The sequence below is a fragment of the Pimephales promelas genome, chromosome 23 (assembly GCF_988280905.1).
Source record: "Pimephales promelas chromosome 23, fPimPro1.hap1.1, whole genome shotgun sequence".
NCBI lineage: Eukaryota > Metazoa > Chordata > Actinopteri > Cypriniformes > Leuciscidae > Pimephales > Pimephales promelas.
This window is the reverse complement of record NC_142791.1, coordinates 3,125,461-3,140,923: the sequence shown is the minus strand read 5'-3', so window position 1 is coordinate 3,140,923 and position 15,463 is coordinate 3,125,461. Positions and strand designations below refer to the sequence as shown.

Here is a 15,463-nt window from a genome sequence, read left to right as displayed (position 1 = left end):
CGCCGCAAGATTTTCATCAATATTCCAGCTGATTAATTAGATTATGCAGACCCAAAATAACACGTCTGACTCAACAACAACAAATGAATGCAGAAACAAATCGATTTTCCAGTCAGTATTTACTGCTAAAACCAATCGATATGTTAATGAACATAACATAAGCACAGCCTTACATTCATTATGCAGGGTCGTTGTCACTTTTTATAACAGCTGTTCAGTTATAATGTCATTTTGTAGGATAACCAGAAAGCAAAATCAACCATTGGATTTGAAAAGTAACAAAAGCTCTGTTTAGCATTACTTGAAAAGACTTTTGCATTAAGCAACTCACATTACACAAACTCATACATCAAATGTGAAATTTAAAGATTTATTGATATAACAGGGTTTCATAAACTAGCATACTTGTGGTAGTTGTAGTCCTTATTCAACAATTTATGTTATAGAGCAAAACAAGTCTCTTCAAGTAATGGTAGACTTTATTTAATATCACAAATCACCATTCTTAAAAGCTGACAGAGATTTCCAGAGGGTTTTAGGACTACAAACGCAACAGCTTTATGAGTTCTTACTGCACAGGCCATGCAGATGTGTGATAATATTGCAGGTAAATGTGTTTTGGTGATAAACAGGTTCTCATGGATACAATTATCATTCACAATAGATATTCTGGTTAAGGAGTCCAACCATAATCCAACAGAAAGAGTTAAGTTAACAAGGAGTTCACCTCTGGACAGCCAAGCAAGCATGACAAAAAATGAAATCTTCATTTGCCTCCAGTTTCAATAAAAATGACCTTTGTTTAATTTTATGACTGTTAAGATATACCACCATATGAAGTGTTAACAGCCTGTAAATGGCAACACACAACAGACAAAATGAAAAAAAAAAAAAAAAAATGAAATAGCTCACAGAACAGTAGTCCTCCCAAAATTCAGAGTTAACAGCCAGACTGCTGAAGTTTCCTTCTGGCAACATTCACTATGGACAGGCATTCAGGTTTCTTCTATATATGCAGTTTGAGTTCAAGTAAATGTCAAATGGAGCCTGTTATTAAATCCCCTCACCATAAATCCACTGCAGTCCCAGAATGCAAACTGGTGGCCGGCATTCACAACCAACATTTCAGGTGGCTTAAGATTTAAAAAAATCAAAGAAAACACCACTCTTGGGAAAATAACTGATGAATTGTGAACATATTGAATAGCTAAATTCAAGAGGCCAGCGCTCTTGCATTCGGGTCTTTCTCAAACGGGAAAATGCCCTTGCTTAGTGTTAAAAACCTTTGGTTCAATTCACACACACACATCACAACTTGTGTGGCATTGTGGAATGACGAAAAAAAGAAAGGAAAAATCAATTATACAGTATATTGATAATGTATGCTTACAAAGAAAATATTTAAAATAAAATAACCCTTATTATCTATTTTGTTGATATTTTCCCACCTCTGCTTAAGATTCAGAAGTTAAAAGATGAACAGAAAACCAAACCCGTCATAAAGCAAACATATCAGTGCCAACCCAGAACATTTTAAATGTTATACTCTGTTAAATGTTTCACTTAACAAATTTGGGACGATAAAACTCACTATTCCCAGAGACAATTAGACTTAAACTGCAGGTTAGTATCCCTAACAAAATAAAAACTCCTATATTCAATTCACATAAAGGCAGAGATCTTTCACATGATTTTGAACAAATCCAGAGCATGTTCACAACCAAACCCCCCAGAATTCACTGCAAATCCATTTGGAATGAGTTCTGAGCATATAAAGAAGTGCAAATCAAACTGATGGTTTTCCCTTAGTCAGATAGTCCAGGTTCCATCATGTCACCAGAGGGATAAAGCTTAGGTAAATAGCAAGAAAAGGTTATCAAATCCCACTTTGGTTAAAAGGCCACAAACACAGTATCTTTTGCATGATGATCACTGTTTGCATAAGGTTAAACGATTCTTTTGAGTCATTTGGAGCGACGAAGAGAGCCAGTGCTCATTTGGATGCTGCTCTGTAAACGTTCTTGCATAAACACACATTTCACAAGGAGAAAAAGAAAGTGTCAAGCCTCTGATGACCATTTACATGGATGAAGAGATCAAACTAGTGCCATGAAGACAGACTTCAGAAAGTAGATACCAACCAACGAAATTAGACACTTCTGAGAATGTGCATGATGTGTTGAGAGGGAGTTGATGAAACGGTGATTGTTGCAACGCAGAGGTTTTTGGCAAATACAGCCAAGAAACAAGAAATGACTTGCATAAGAGTTGAGAATGAATGTGAAAGAGGACGTTAGAAAAAAAAATTAAAAAAAATGAAGAGGTGCAAAAATTAGTCTCGATTAGGGCCTTCTCTAAAGCAATAGAGTTCACGTGGGCGGTTCTCTCGCTGTGCCATTGGCTTTGCTCTTGCTCTTGGGCAGAAGCTTGTGGTTGATAATGCGCCTGAAGGTGGCCGTCCTCTTTTCCCTGTCGCCCATCATGGCCGCCTCGGGATGCTCCAAGTACTGCAGATCATTGTGGGACTGGCTCATCCCTGGCTCCTTTCGCTGGTGTCGCCGTCTGAAGAATAGCTTGGCACTCTTGTGCAGGAAGCTGCCTACAGGGGGCGCCAAAGAGAGATGCAAATCATCAGCCAAGCTCACTAACATACTTCACTGATCCACTCTGGAAGTCAAACTCTGATCAACAGGAAGCTAAAGCATAAAATTAGTAATTGGTTTTATTGACTACCATGAGGAAACAGTGGATTTGTGGCGCAATGTGTGTGTCATTTTCAGCTCTGGAAGATGCTACTGCAATACACTGGCAGCATCAGATGGAAATTAGCTAAAAGAATACTACTAAGAGTACGCAAACATGTTTATAAGTGCTTGGTTTTAGAATCAAAGCAGCCTAAACCAGTCCACACCAGCTTAGAAGTTCAGGAAGGTTGAACTTCTGAATTTTTATGCTGTTTGAGAAAGCAAAAAAAGGTGCCTCCAAAGATTTGAGCAGCCAAACAGCATGTCAAATCTTTCTCCATGTCTAAAATTCACAAATACGGGGTAATAACTTGTTTATTATCCCCATGGATTTTAAAACGATGGGACATGGACTAGCTTTTTTTTAACTAAAAGGGTTTGTTAACAATTTCACAGGGAAGTCTACATAATTTTACTATTATAGACTTCTCAAGAGGTCACTTACTCTTCCAGCAATAAAGTCTGGTTAGCACAGGTTTCCACTTTAAGATAGCAAAGAAAAAAAAAGGTGATAAGGGAGAGGTACAGAGGACAAAAAAGAAAGTGAATGTCATCAAATGTGAGAAATACAGTCAGAAAGAAACTAGACAGTGCCGTAACATTCATATTAGACAAACAAAGGTGAGACAGAATTAAGTAGCTCTTTATTAACTGGCATGCCACTAACAAGACTTATAAGAAAATAAGAAAATATTCAGTCTTTTCTTGAAGGTTGTTTACATTAAGCAACTCAAGTGACGGAATAAATGGCTACTTTAATCTTTGGCTTAAATGGACTTTAGTTTAAGATTCAGATCAGCTTTTTAGGATAATTCATTCTAGAAAAATAAATATTGTAGTTACAATTTTGTGGGGCAAAATACCACCAATCTACTTGATACACACTACATTCAATAGCACAGGGATAGTATAATCCATCAAGACCCACCACAATATTTGAGATCAGTATTTAAACCAATTCAATTACTATAAGCTTAATGTTAATCAAAAGTTTGATTTAAAAGAAATTGAAACGACAACGCATGTGTATAATTAAAAGCGGCCTTTGCAAATTTCGAAGCGATTTTTACTTAATGTCGGAATATTGTGCATCCCTAGACGAAATGTGCGTCATTCATTGAAACACAAATTTAGCTGCAGCCAGGGTGACTTTCTCTGTGACCCACCTTTTCCCACTCCGTGACCAGTTTGAAAACCCCTGCACTAGCATAAACGCTACTGTTAAATTTTTAAAGAAATTAATAAAAATGGAACTTTAGTTCCAGCAAGCATGCATTAAATTGTCTAAAAGTGACATTAAAGGGATGTAAGTTACAAAAGAAATCTTGTTCTAATTAAATTCTGTTCTTTTGAACTTTCTGTTAAACAAAAAATCCTGAAAAGAAATGTATCAGCGTGGTCATATAGACTTCTTTCAAAAACAAAAAAATCCTAATGACTCTCAAATGTTTGAATGCATGCCATTGACCTCGTGGTTCACATGCAGACCTGTGATCAGATTTATGACTCTGGTTAAGCACTTTATGTAGTTTGAAGGTGTAAACTGGTTAAATAGAAACCCAAAACCCAGCTCAGCATAATTCTGATTGTTGTTCTTCAATACACAAAGCTCAAAGTTCATTTCATTTCCACTCACCTTTTCCTTTTTTGGAACCCGTTTCAGAGGTACAGAGGGACAGAGAGGACTTATCCGCGTCTGGGTCCTCTCCAGCCTGACTCTCCCAGTCCTCCACATGATCTGTGCCATTCGCACCCACCAGAGACTCAATGGGTTCGAGACAGCTGGGTTCTGCCACTGTTTCCGAGGGTAATGCTGCTGCTTCGCTGCTGGTGCCGTCAGATGCTCCGGACATAGAAGCGTCCATCGCAGCTGCATATCCTGCCATCAAAGTCATCTCCTCATCCTGTGTTAGAGGGGCCTAGAGAGAAGGTTAATAGCAAAGCTTCAATTAGAAACTGACACGATGTAACATGACCAGGGCAAGGTATCACTAACTATTTGTTGATGCAGCACAAAAAGATTAATTTTGTCCGATACTGACAATTTTGTACTCTTTTGTAAAAAAAAAATATTAAAATCAAAATCAGTTGATTTAAATGCAATTTAAATAGCATAATATTGTAAAAAGACCTGAAAAGATTGATAGATGTCCCAAATATGACAAACTACAAACATTAGGAAATGCTTGCTGTGTTTTGTGTGGATTCATGGGCTGATAATCTTGATCTAGCATTAGAAGGTTTCCAATTTTGAAAATAAATTGATCAATTTGCCCAATTTTGTATAAATAAATCAAAATCATCAAATCATTATTTTTTTTTAAAAGGGTTAGTTCACCCAAAAATGAAAATGATGTCATTAATGACTCTCCCTCATGTCGTCCCAAGCCCGTAAGACACACAGTTTAAGATATTTTAGATTTAGTCCGAGAGATTTCTGTCCCTCCATTGAAAATGTATGTACGGTATACTGTCCTTGTCCAGAAAGGAAATAAAGACGTCATCACAGTAGTCCATGTGACATCAGTGGGTTAGTTACAATGTTTTGAAGCATCGAAAATACATTTTGGTCCAAAAATAACAAAAACTAAGACTTTATTCAGCATTGTATTGTCTTCCGCTTCAGTTCTGGATCGTCTTACATCGTCGGTGTTGACGCTGACGATGTCAGACGCGGCTGACGTGTATCTGTATCTGGTGCAAAAGAGATCCGTTCACAGTCTGAGGGAGACGCACGCTGTACAAAACAATCTTCGCAAACATGTCTTAGAATCTCCACACAGAGGAAGACGACCCAGCCATATTTATTTGAACCCGAATACACCAGACACACGTCAGCAGCGTCACTGAACACGTGAACCGGAAGACAATACAATGCTGAATAAAGTCGTAGTTTTTAAAATAAATCTAAATACGCATATATGTGGGCAAGTAGTCTTTTTCTGTACCTTGGTTACTCCTGAGATGATGATGGTGCTCTTTTTAACAGGAGATTTGAGCTTCTGTTTTGCCGACTCATGGAGCTGTCTAATGGCAGCCTCGGCTACAGGGTCGGTCCCATTTAGCATCAATAACTCTAGAAAGAAAGAGAGAAAAAGAGTGTACACAAATGCTGAATGTGACCTATTACTAATGTGTATTTTGCATTCATGCTTGGTCTGGGATTGCGGTGCAGAAATAAAAGGAAATGCGTATGCCACTGAAGTCAACAAGCTTGGAAATCTCACCTGTATCCGATGATGACAGGGCTTTGCTAACTTTTGCTCCGAGTATTGACCGCTGCTCTGACACCCTTCTCTCCACCAGCTTATTTCGAGAGGGTGATTTGGATTCTGTAAGAGGGATTTTTAAAAACACTAAAATCATATTAGAGATTTTGATTTGGTGGTTTAGGAGATTGACATAACGATTGTAGCACTTTCATATTTAACCAAATAAAACCCCCACTATTTTGCCTAACACAAAAATGTACAACTAAATCAAAGGTCAAATGAAAGGTACCAGGTTGCAAAGGTCGTCCTGGTTTACTCCTCACAGCAGTGACAGTGGTGACAACGGTGCCACAGGGCATCACAGTGCGGTCCATCTCCACTCTCTTAGTAGGGGCCGGCGTGGGCGTCTGCCAGCTCCGCACCTCGCTGGGCTCCAGGTAGGTGAACTACACCGAGAGCATGAAGAGATAACGTCAGGTTTCATTCATTCAGGTTGGTAAACAAATATTCATTATGGCATAATTCATTTTCCAAAGGAAACAACAGAAAACGGAACGAAATTATAGTTTAGGCTTTCTGCATATTAAGCTTGGGCATTTTAATTAATTTCTATGAGAATTAGATCTAAAATTGACATCGAGTTAGTCTCATTATGATGTTGATGATATTTGATATACATTTACCTCAGTAGTTAGTGATCCGGTCACATGATCATTGTTCATGAGTGAAAAAGTCTGTTGACCTTTGGGGTGTTTCTTCACTAGATTAAAAGGCACAGATACCTGACCTAACAAACCACCTGGGAGGAGAACAGAGAGCGATGCCTGATCAAATCAAATGAATGCTCATTATTTAATCAATGCGTTCGCCTAGGAAGACAAAAGTGACACTGAATAAACATACAAAGATTTCACACAAGCGCATCTGGTCTGTTAGAAATCAGGGTGAAAGGCCAAAGTCAAATCATAGTATTACCACAGTCTCCTTCTATTAGCTCAATAAATGCACCACTTTCACCTCATTTTGAGGATATTTCATGATTTAGAGAAACAGATGACAGAGAGTAGATTAAAATTCAGATGACCTTCAAGCTTTTGCAGACCCAGATTAATGGATATCACTTTTCTGTTTTTATGCCGTTAAGCTGGTTTATTTTCGGTCATGTGGACTTACTCTCCTGAGGTTTGCCGTTATCCACGACCTGGATGTTCAGCTCCTTTGATCGGCCGCTAAGCTCACTGCAAAACCATACAGAGACGGGAGATAATATAAATCATACGGCATTCCCATCTAAAAACATTGAAAGATGCCCCAAAAATACCGATCGTTTTATTATTCAGCCTGATTCACGTTAGTTGCACCTTTCACATTTCAGCCTGATTCACATTATTTCCCTTTCATGTCGCCGCCGCATCCTCTCTCAGTAATTTCCTGTCCTATCTCTATTGTACTTTTCTATAACAATGGCAAAAGGTTCAAACTGATTTGGGTATAAATGAAGCTGAACTCACAATATGAAGGGCTGATCCCAGGCCAGGTTGGATGTGTTAGTCAAGACTGAACTGGTGACCTTCTGAGGAGGATCATCCAACCGGAGGATACACTGGGGATTCATGCCGCCTGGAAGCAGAACAGAAACAGTTTTAAATCTTCAATCACAAGGAACATCACATTTCCAAAATTAGACTCATTTGCTAATGTACCCTATTCAAATAAAACCAGATTTTTGTGCCAAAAGACAAAGGAAGAGATCTAGTACTGTTTGAGCTAAATGACTGACTAATGCAGAGAACACTCTTTGCCAAAATGAATTATGCATAAAACGGATGAGCTGCCAGTTGTCTCCGTTAAGTGCATGGCTAGGCTGTAATAGTGACTTGGCTGGAGAGCAGCAGGACAATTAGACCACTTCCGAAAATGATTTCCGAACAGAAGGGACACCCTGATTGAGGGAAACAGAGGCAGTTCACTCAAGAAATCATGTGGGCGGTGCTTTTTGGGAAGTGTTGCCTGCACTTTGTGCCCACAACAAAATTCCATCTAAATTATTGGCTTTATTTCTTCGATCCAAGCAATATTAAAACATTAGATGAGGTCTGTGGTATGCATGAGGTCCGTCTAATATATAACGAGACCAATGGGATTTACATTACAAAAGGATGTACATTTTTGTGAATCACATGACCATATATCAAGAAATGGCCCATCATAAACAGCTACCTGTGATTAAGAGAGGCACATAATAATAATTAAAAAAAGTGATACTAAATTGTTTTAAAAAAAATCTGTTGCATTTTATTGAATTTTGTATAAATCTGCATTAATTAGTTGGCTAAATATTAAACAACTGAAAGGACATGACATGCATTCTTCATTAATATGTGTGTGCGATGCACTAGTCTTTTGGTCACAGACCTGCAGCACCATTCTCCTGTTTACATGTGACCCGGATGTTCTTCACTAATAGTTTCCATTCGTGCGCTCGCGGGGGCTTTGGGGGTGAGGTCACCTCCAAGGTCTTGTTCCTTACTTCCTGTTGAAGAGGACAAAGGAAATAAAACATTATCACACATAATATCAACAGCAACATCCTTTTCGGTGTTTTTCTCTCGATTCTGTGAAAATTCCAAAGTTATGTAATTCTCTGAATATTATGACATTTATCAGTTCATATATACAAGGCCTTAAAGGGATAGTTCACTAAACATTTATATTCTGTCATCATTTACTCATCCTCAAGTTGTTCCAAACCTGTATGAATTTCTTTCTTCTGCTGAAAACCAAATATCGCATTTTGAAGAACATAAACAAACAATTGATGTGACCCAGTGACTTTATTAGTATGGAAAAAAATGTTTTCTTCAATATATCTTTTGCTTTCAGCAGAAGAAAGAAATTCATACAGGTTTGGAACAATTTGATAAGTAAATGAAGACAGAAATTTGAGTGAACTATCCCTTTAAGACAAACATAATAGGGTTTAAAACTCTTTTGTGGTTGAATTTGAAATGATGTAGAGAGGATTAAGAGCTAATGATGATACGATAAACACTTAATGACATTTGCGCAGGGTTTTACCTGGACTTCTGCAGACTCTGCAGGTCGGCTGCTCAGCGTTACTAATGCTTCAGCTCCATTCAATACCTGCCTGAGCCTGTCGCTCACAGCCGCTTCACTTAGACTCTCATAATCTCCCTGAAACACACACAGAGTCATGCCATGTGCTTTCTGAACAAAAAAATAAATAAATAAGCAAGCAGAAGTTACCCCTTAAAACTACTGAGATTTACAAATGAAAAACAGACAATGAGAACCGTGCTTAATCATGATCTTTTCTTTCTCGAGTGGTTTGATGAGTGAATATACCTGCGCAAAACCTGGCGTCAGCTGCAAATCTACAGAGTCCAGGTCAAGCACCCTCCAGGAAATCTCCACTTCCCTGTTCACCTCTTTCATCTGTAGGGCCAGCTGGGACAACAATAGACACACAAACATTACTTAACCACAGACACTAAACAAGGGCTGATTTGAGCAATAAGTCATGAGACAAAATTGTAAAGCCTAAACCCTCTTTAAACATGGTTTAATATAAGGTCTCAATTGTTTTGGTGCTTTGAAAAGCACACAAAAAAGAAAACATAGTTAAAATTAAAATGTCAACCATCATGTACAACAATGTACAGCTATTTAGTTGTTTACTTATTTTTATTATTAGGATTTTTTGGCATTTATTTTTGCATTAAATTATGAGCATACATGTTACAAGAGGTAAAAACGATATAAATACTGTTCGTTTTCTCATACAAACTGCTCGTTTCGTGTCTTAGGCCATCACTGTGTACTTACATTTACGAGTCATTAAATCATGTTTAATTTGGACTTTTCTGTGCATGCTCTTTGAGGTGGTGACCATAGACCTCCATTATATGATTGATAGACAAGAACGGTTTGACCTAAAAATATCAAAATTGAAAACTACTGCGGAAACAAAGACACCTACATCTTGGATGCCCTTGAGGTAAGCTAAAACATACCAAAAATTAATTTCAAAGTGAACTATACAAAAAAAACAAAAAAAAATCTCTTCAACATGGCTATTTACCATTGTCAACTTGCCACATACAGAATCAAACTACTGTGCACTCACAAGTATGTGTATGAATATTATTGATTTAAGAAAAATGCTGCTAGAAAAACCAACTGAAATAAACAAATGACCAAATAACAGCTATAAATTAAACAATACATGCTTCTGCTTCAATTCAGCAAGGCAGAAACACACAGCGACCTACAACAAAATAACCTCACACTGCCTACTTCAAACTCACAATAAACAAAGGGTCCAGAGCATTCTCATATTCACAACAGCGCATTGAGCCGCAGGGCCCACAGTACATGGGGAGGAATGGGCTGTCATGTCCAAGCACGACTGCTTTACATTTCTGGAGAATGAACTTGGATGAAACGAGGAGGAAAAAAAATGACAGCGCGCCAAATTCCTTTGCAGTGCCCTCCAGTTCAATCCCATATCACATAATAATAGTCTGAAGAGACGGCAAATTCTAACCAGTATTAGCTTACAGTGAGATTTCTATAATCAGGAAAAGCTTCAATCGATCTACTTCAATCTTAGGCTGAAAATATATTTGCTTACAGTGCTTGTAACCTTGCCAAGAGTTGGACCGCATGGAGTTCAAATAAATGGGTTATTCCACAACCTTGTATACGGCTGTGGGGTCTAGAGTGCAATGACCCCTAGAACAGAAACAAAAGCCCTAAATATTCAGCCTACAAAGCCATTCCAACAAGAGCTGGGAGCTTTCCAGTAACCGGCCTTGACCAGCAGGGGAAACAGAATATATGCAATAGCCATACTGTATGGATTCCTCCAGAAAGAGGCTGAAATGACAGACAGAAAATAAACGCAAACACTCCTAAACATGCAAGCATTCTGTATGTACATTTGGCACATGCCCGTATTTCTATTTGCAATCTAGCACTTGGCCTAATCCTCTTAAACAAAAAATGCCTACTACTACAGAATAGCATAGATCCGGGGCATATTGAGGAGACATGAGGAAAATTAAAGATTTCACAACATGTTAAATGTTCAGCCCTCAATGCAGAAAGCTAAAACGGGATCAGCAGAACAATGAGTCGTCGAGTAACTTACTAGTTTAAAAATAGCTGTAATTCAATTGAGCAAAGCCGGTGTGAGCTCTTAAACACAATGTATTGTCAACTACTGCAGGACAGCAGTTCTGCACACTGAAATTGTGATATGCAGTTTTCTTTTTGCTGCTATTTGTACTGCAATATTAAAATAACACTGTTCAAGATGTACAAGCTTATCCATGAATAAATCTGGGCAGGATGTCCTAGTGCAAGTGCACGTGCTCTTTCCTGAGGCAGAGTTAACGGTGATTAAAATAAAGGCAGGACACTGAGCCGGTGCTCGCGAACGAGGCACTTAATCTGATTCCCGTGGGGAATAAAATGGAAGAATGAGTCACTCCCTATAAATCAAAAGCATGCAGGATGGTGAATGAGGCGTTACATCTATCATGAGAAAATGGGACGTCCCATTCAAGGGCAAATGTGTTTATTCCTCACTCCATTTAAGCGTAATAGGACTGTGCACAAACAGAGCAGTGTTGTAAGGGTTAACTAAAACTATTAAAAACTACAAAAGAAGATATGCACACAAAAAATATGCTAAAAAGCTAACGTGAATTTATTGTCCAGAGGCCACAAATAAAGTGCAACATTTTTTTTTTGCACTTTTGACTTTATAAAAAAATTAAAAATAATAGTTTTTTTTCACATTTTTAATAAAATAATTTAAAAAAATAAAAATAAAGATAAAAGAAATATTAGATGAAAAACTTAAATGAAAATTAGAAGCATTTACTAAATTATATAAATAAGTTAAAGTTGATACTAAAACTGAAATAAAAATAACAAAAATTAAAGCTATAATGAAATATTAAATAATTAATAAAAATTACAAGAGCACATAACAAAACAGAAAATAAAATATTTTCAAATATTTTTTATTAAATATCTTTCAAAATATTAATAAAATACAATAGAAGGTTAAAGTCTGATTATACTAATTGAAACATTGTTTTTTGCGCATTACTTTAATTCTACACAATTTTTTTTGTATATCCAAGTAAAAATGGAAGAAAATCTGAGCTTTTGTATAAAGAGTTCACATGATTAGTGACATAGAAACCAAATTTACTATTCATTTTACATCATAACAACACTTCTTTCAAGGTTTCAAAATATAAAACTTTACTTGCTTTAGAATATAATATATTTATAAGACTCATTTACTCAATATTTCCTACACTCAAACTGAATGTACAGTTCAATTAAGCATAGAGTTGATTTATCCCCATGTGATTAAAATAACTATTTACTTTGATGACAAAACACGTGACGGACTTTCCTAGAAGCACACAGAATGAGACGTTTGTCTGCTCCATAGGAATGTTTAAAAAAAAAAACTGGTTCATCCTCCAAACCAAATGCTAATATCTCTGGAAGCATTTAAAGAATGACTGTCTTGTTTGACAATTTGTTATACAGACACCAAAGCCTGATGTTTACTCAACCATCCCCAAGTGACTTTAAAGAGCAGAATAAACACTCGTTTTTACCTGCAGGCGAAGTGGAGATATTTTCACACTGTATCTCAGGGGTGTTTCTGAAGATGCTGAGCTCGGTAAAGCACTGACAGAAAACTGAAGTCTGTTCCCAACCACCTGACACAGGACATCCTGCAAAAAGAAACCAACTATGACTTAAGCTAGGTGGAAACTTTAAATATTTTAACATTTTAACAGTGCTAATAACTTTTCTGAATCAACAAACAGCGGTGCATTTCAAAAGGAGAAGTCTTTTATGATACTCATATCCCTATTTTGAGTCAACACCTAAATACAGGCAAGTGGGGTCAACCACAATAAAGGTTAGTGTATATACTTTATTGTCCCCAGGGGGAAATTCTTTTCCACAGCATTGCAATTGTTTAACACACACAACATAACAAATACAATACAACATAATACAGAAAAAACGAAAAGAAAAAACAGTTAAATAACACTCAGTGATGTCTGATGGCTGAGGGAATCAGGCTTCAAAACATCCAAAGCATGCATGCCCTCATTGCCCTTACCTTTTGACCGGGTGTTTTTATAAAGCTTGAAATCTGGTCCACGACCAGTTCTGATGACTGGACACCATCATCTTCAAAGGTCAGCTGAATCCCGCTCTAATAAGAGGAACAAAATACCAAAGCAATAATACAATCAGCAAAAAAAAAAAGACCACAATAATCTCTCTTTCTCTCTTTTTTAGGAAGACTAACAAATATACACACACACACAAACAAACCTGTGATCTACGAGCTTCCTCATTAAGGCCCCTTAACCAGGCTTTTCTCCACTGACTCTTCCAGCTTTTCAGAGACAGCACCCAGCATAAAATCCCATCAGCTTCCTCTGAATCCACATGACCGAGATGTGTTTTCCCAACGGGGGGTTCGTTGGAAAAATACAGCACCAAGTATATAATCAAAGTGACAACAGAGGCCAGAAAGAGAGTGACCATGCAGAGCCACTGCCAGTCACCCATCCCGGAGACAACAACCTCCATGGAGGACATGATCACCGAGCCATTCTCTTAAACCCTTAACATGTTTACTCTCTTCTCCTCACCCTTCCGCATCCCATCACAATAACGAAACTTTCCTTAGAATAACTGACTAATAAAACACTTTCGCAAAACAGCAAAAAAGAAAGTTCACGAACGGAGGGTGGGTGGAAACACGAGACCGGTGGATTGAGGCTCGTAAAACAAAACATACAGAACAAAATACAATTATTAAATGTGATATAATATTAGAGCATCTGTACAACTACTTACACACTAACGTTAAGTAACATTTTTAACATATGTTAGTCACAGTAAACCGATTGTGAATTAATCTGCGAGATGTTATCGGTCACATACACAATTTAGTTATTAAATTACGGGTTTAAAAAAATATTATAAATATTATACATTAAAGACATCGGTTTGGCTATCATTGGCTATTTGAAGACATCTCAAAATAATGAAATTATTATAGATCCGGAGTAGGCTACTCGACGTGAAAAAAAGTTCCTGAAAATCCCCCCGGTGTTGATGAGCCACGTTACCATCACATTAGCCGAGCAGAAACCAAAACAAAAAAAGATTTAAAAAGTGAAATTAAGTGCAGTCCTCATCTTCTATGACTGGGTTTTTCATCCTTCTGTGTGTTTAGGAAGAGAGATAGAAAGAGAGAGGATGTGTGTAACACACACCTCTGATTTCAAGGATTATTAGCTTTGCGTTGAGGTTCAGGACACAGCGCCGTCACCATACCAGACAAAATAAAAGTCCCTACCCGCAGTTTTCAAAATAATTCAAATATAATAAAATAATAATTGCCTTAAATAAATATATTGACAGAAATATATAAATCTATAAGTAAGAATAGTTTTCTTTATATCATCATATGGGGAATTTATGCCAGCAGAACATTTTTGAACAATATAGGCGTTTCTTTGTTTATGGTTTTTTTTTTTCCTGTGTGGGGTTAAATTGAATTATTTACATATGTCCTAACCATAATTTCCCTATGTAGCATATAAAACAATTAACCTATTTTGGCTATTTTTAATCATATTTGTGATAATTATGAGTTATAATTAAGTTAATGTGTTATAATATTTAGGGGGAAAATCTCATTATTATGAAAAATTTAATCATCATAATGACTTACAGAGACATTACTCTCAGCTGTGTCGGGAATCGTTTGTTTTCAAACGATACTGATACTTATACAGTATATGGTACAGTTTTGTTATTTCTGAGGTAATAATTTCTTATCAATTACAGAACAAGCAATCGATAGACAACGTTCAATTTAAATAAATTTTGACAAACGTCACAAACAAACCTATTATAACAATTCTCATTGCAACATATTTGCGCGGAGGGAGCAAAAGGAGAAATAGTGCGTGTCACTCACAATGTTTTGCTAACAAATTGGATTCTCACTTTAAAGTTTATAAAGTCTATTTATGAAATCTAAACAAAACATAAAATCACTATTTGAAATACTTCGAATCAATTCTATGAAATAAAACATATGAAATGTCGAGCTTTCAAGATTCATCCAATAGTATCCATCCGCCGTTTCCCAGCGCGTGAACGTTTCAGATGAGAATATTGAAGTAACGTACTTTTTTCAGAAGTCATTTTACATGAGCGAAAATCAACTAAACTCTTCCTGAACCGGTAAATTATTGTACGATAAATATGAATATTCAGATTACATGAGCTTTGTCTAATTTTGTCTAGCATAGATGTAGCCTACGTTGATTAACGTACATTTAAACGTTACGTTTGAGTAATAACTGAAGTCAGTAGCTAAGGAGAACTTCGCTGGTTTATTCTCGTTTAACAGTT

General features: G+C 36.9%; 1 protein-coding gene across 1 annotated transcript; it reads right to left on the bottom strand.

Annotated features, from left to right (window-relative positions):
- Positions 1-100: 100 nt before the first annotated feature.
- c2cd2 (C2 calcium dependent domain containing 2) lies at positions 101-14,377 on the bottom strand. Its single transcript, XM_039677190.2, has 14 exons — positions 13,361-14,377; positions 13,143-13,238; positions 12,625-12,744; positions 9,323-9,424; positions 9,035-9,151; positions 8,372-8,489; positions 7,468-7,576; positions 7,130-7,194; positions 6,640-6,755; positions 6,246-6,402; positions 5,972-6,076; positions 5,693-5,820; positions 4,381-4,663; positions 101-2,599 (listed from the first exon to the last, which is right to left on the bottom strand). Exons 1-14 carry the CDS (start codon positions 13,628-13,630, stop codon positions 2,370-2,372), a joined length of 2,016 nt encoding a protein of 671 aa, XP_039533124.2. The 5' UTR covers positions 13,631-14,377; the 3' UTR covers positions 101-2,369.
- Between the last annotated feature and the right edge of the window lie 1,086 nt (positions 14,378-15,463).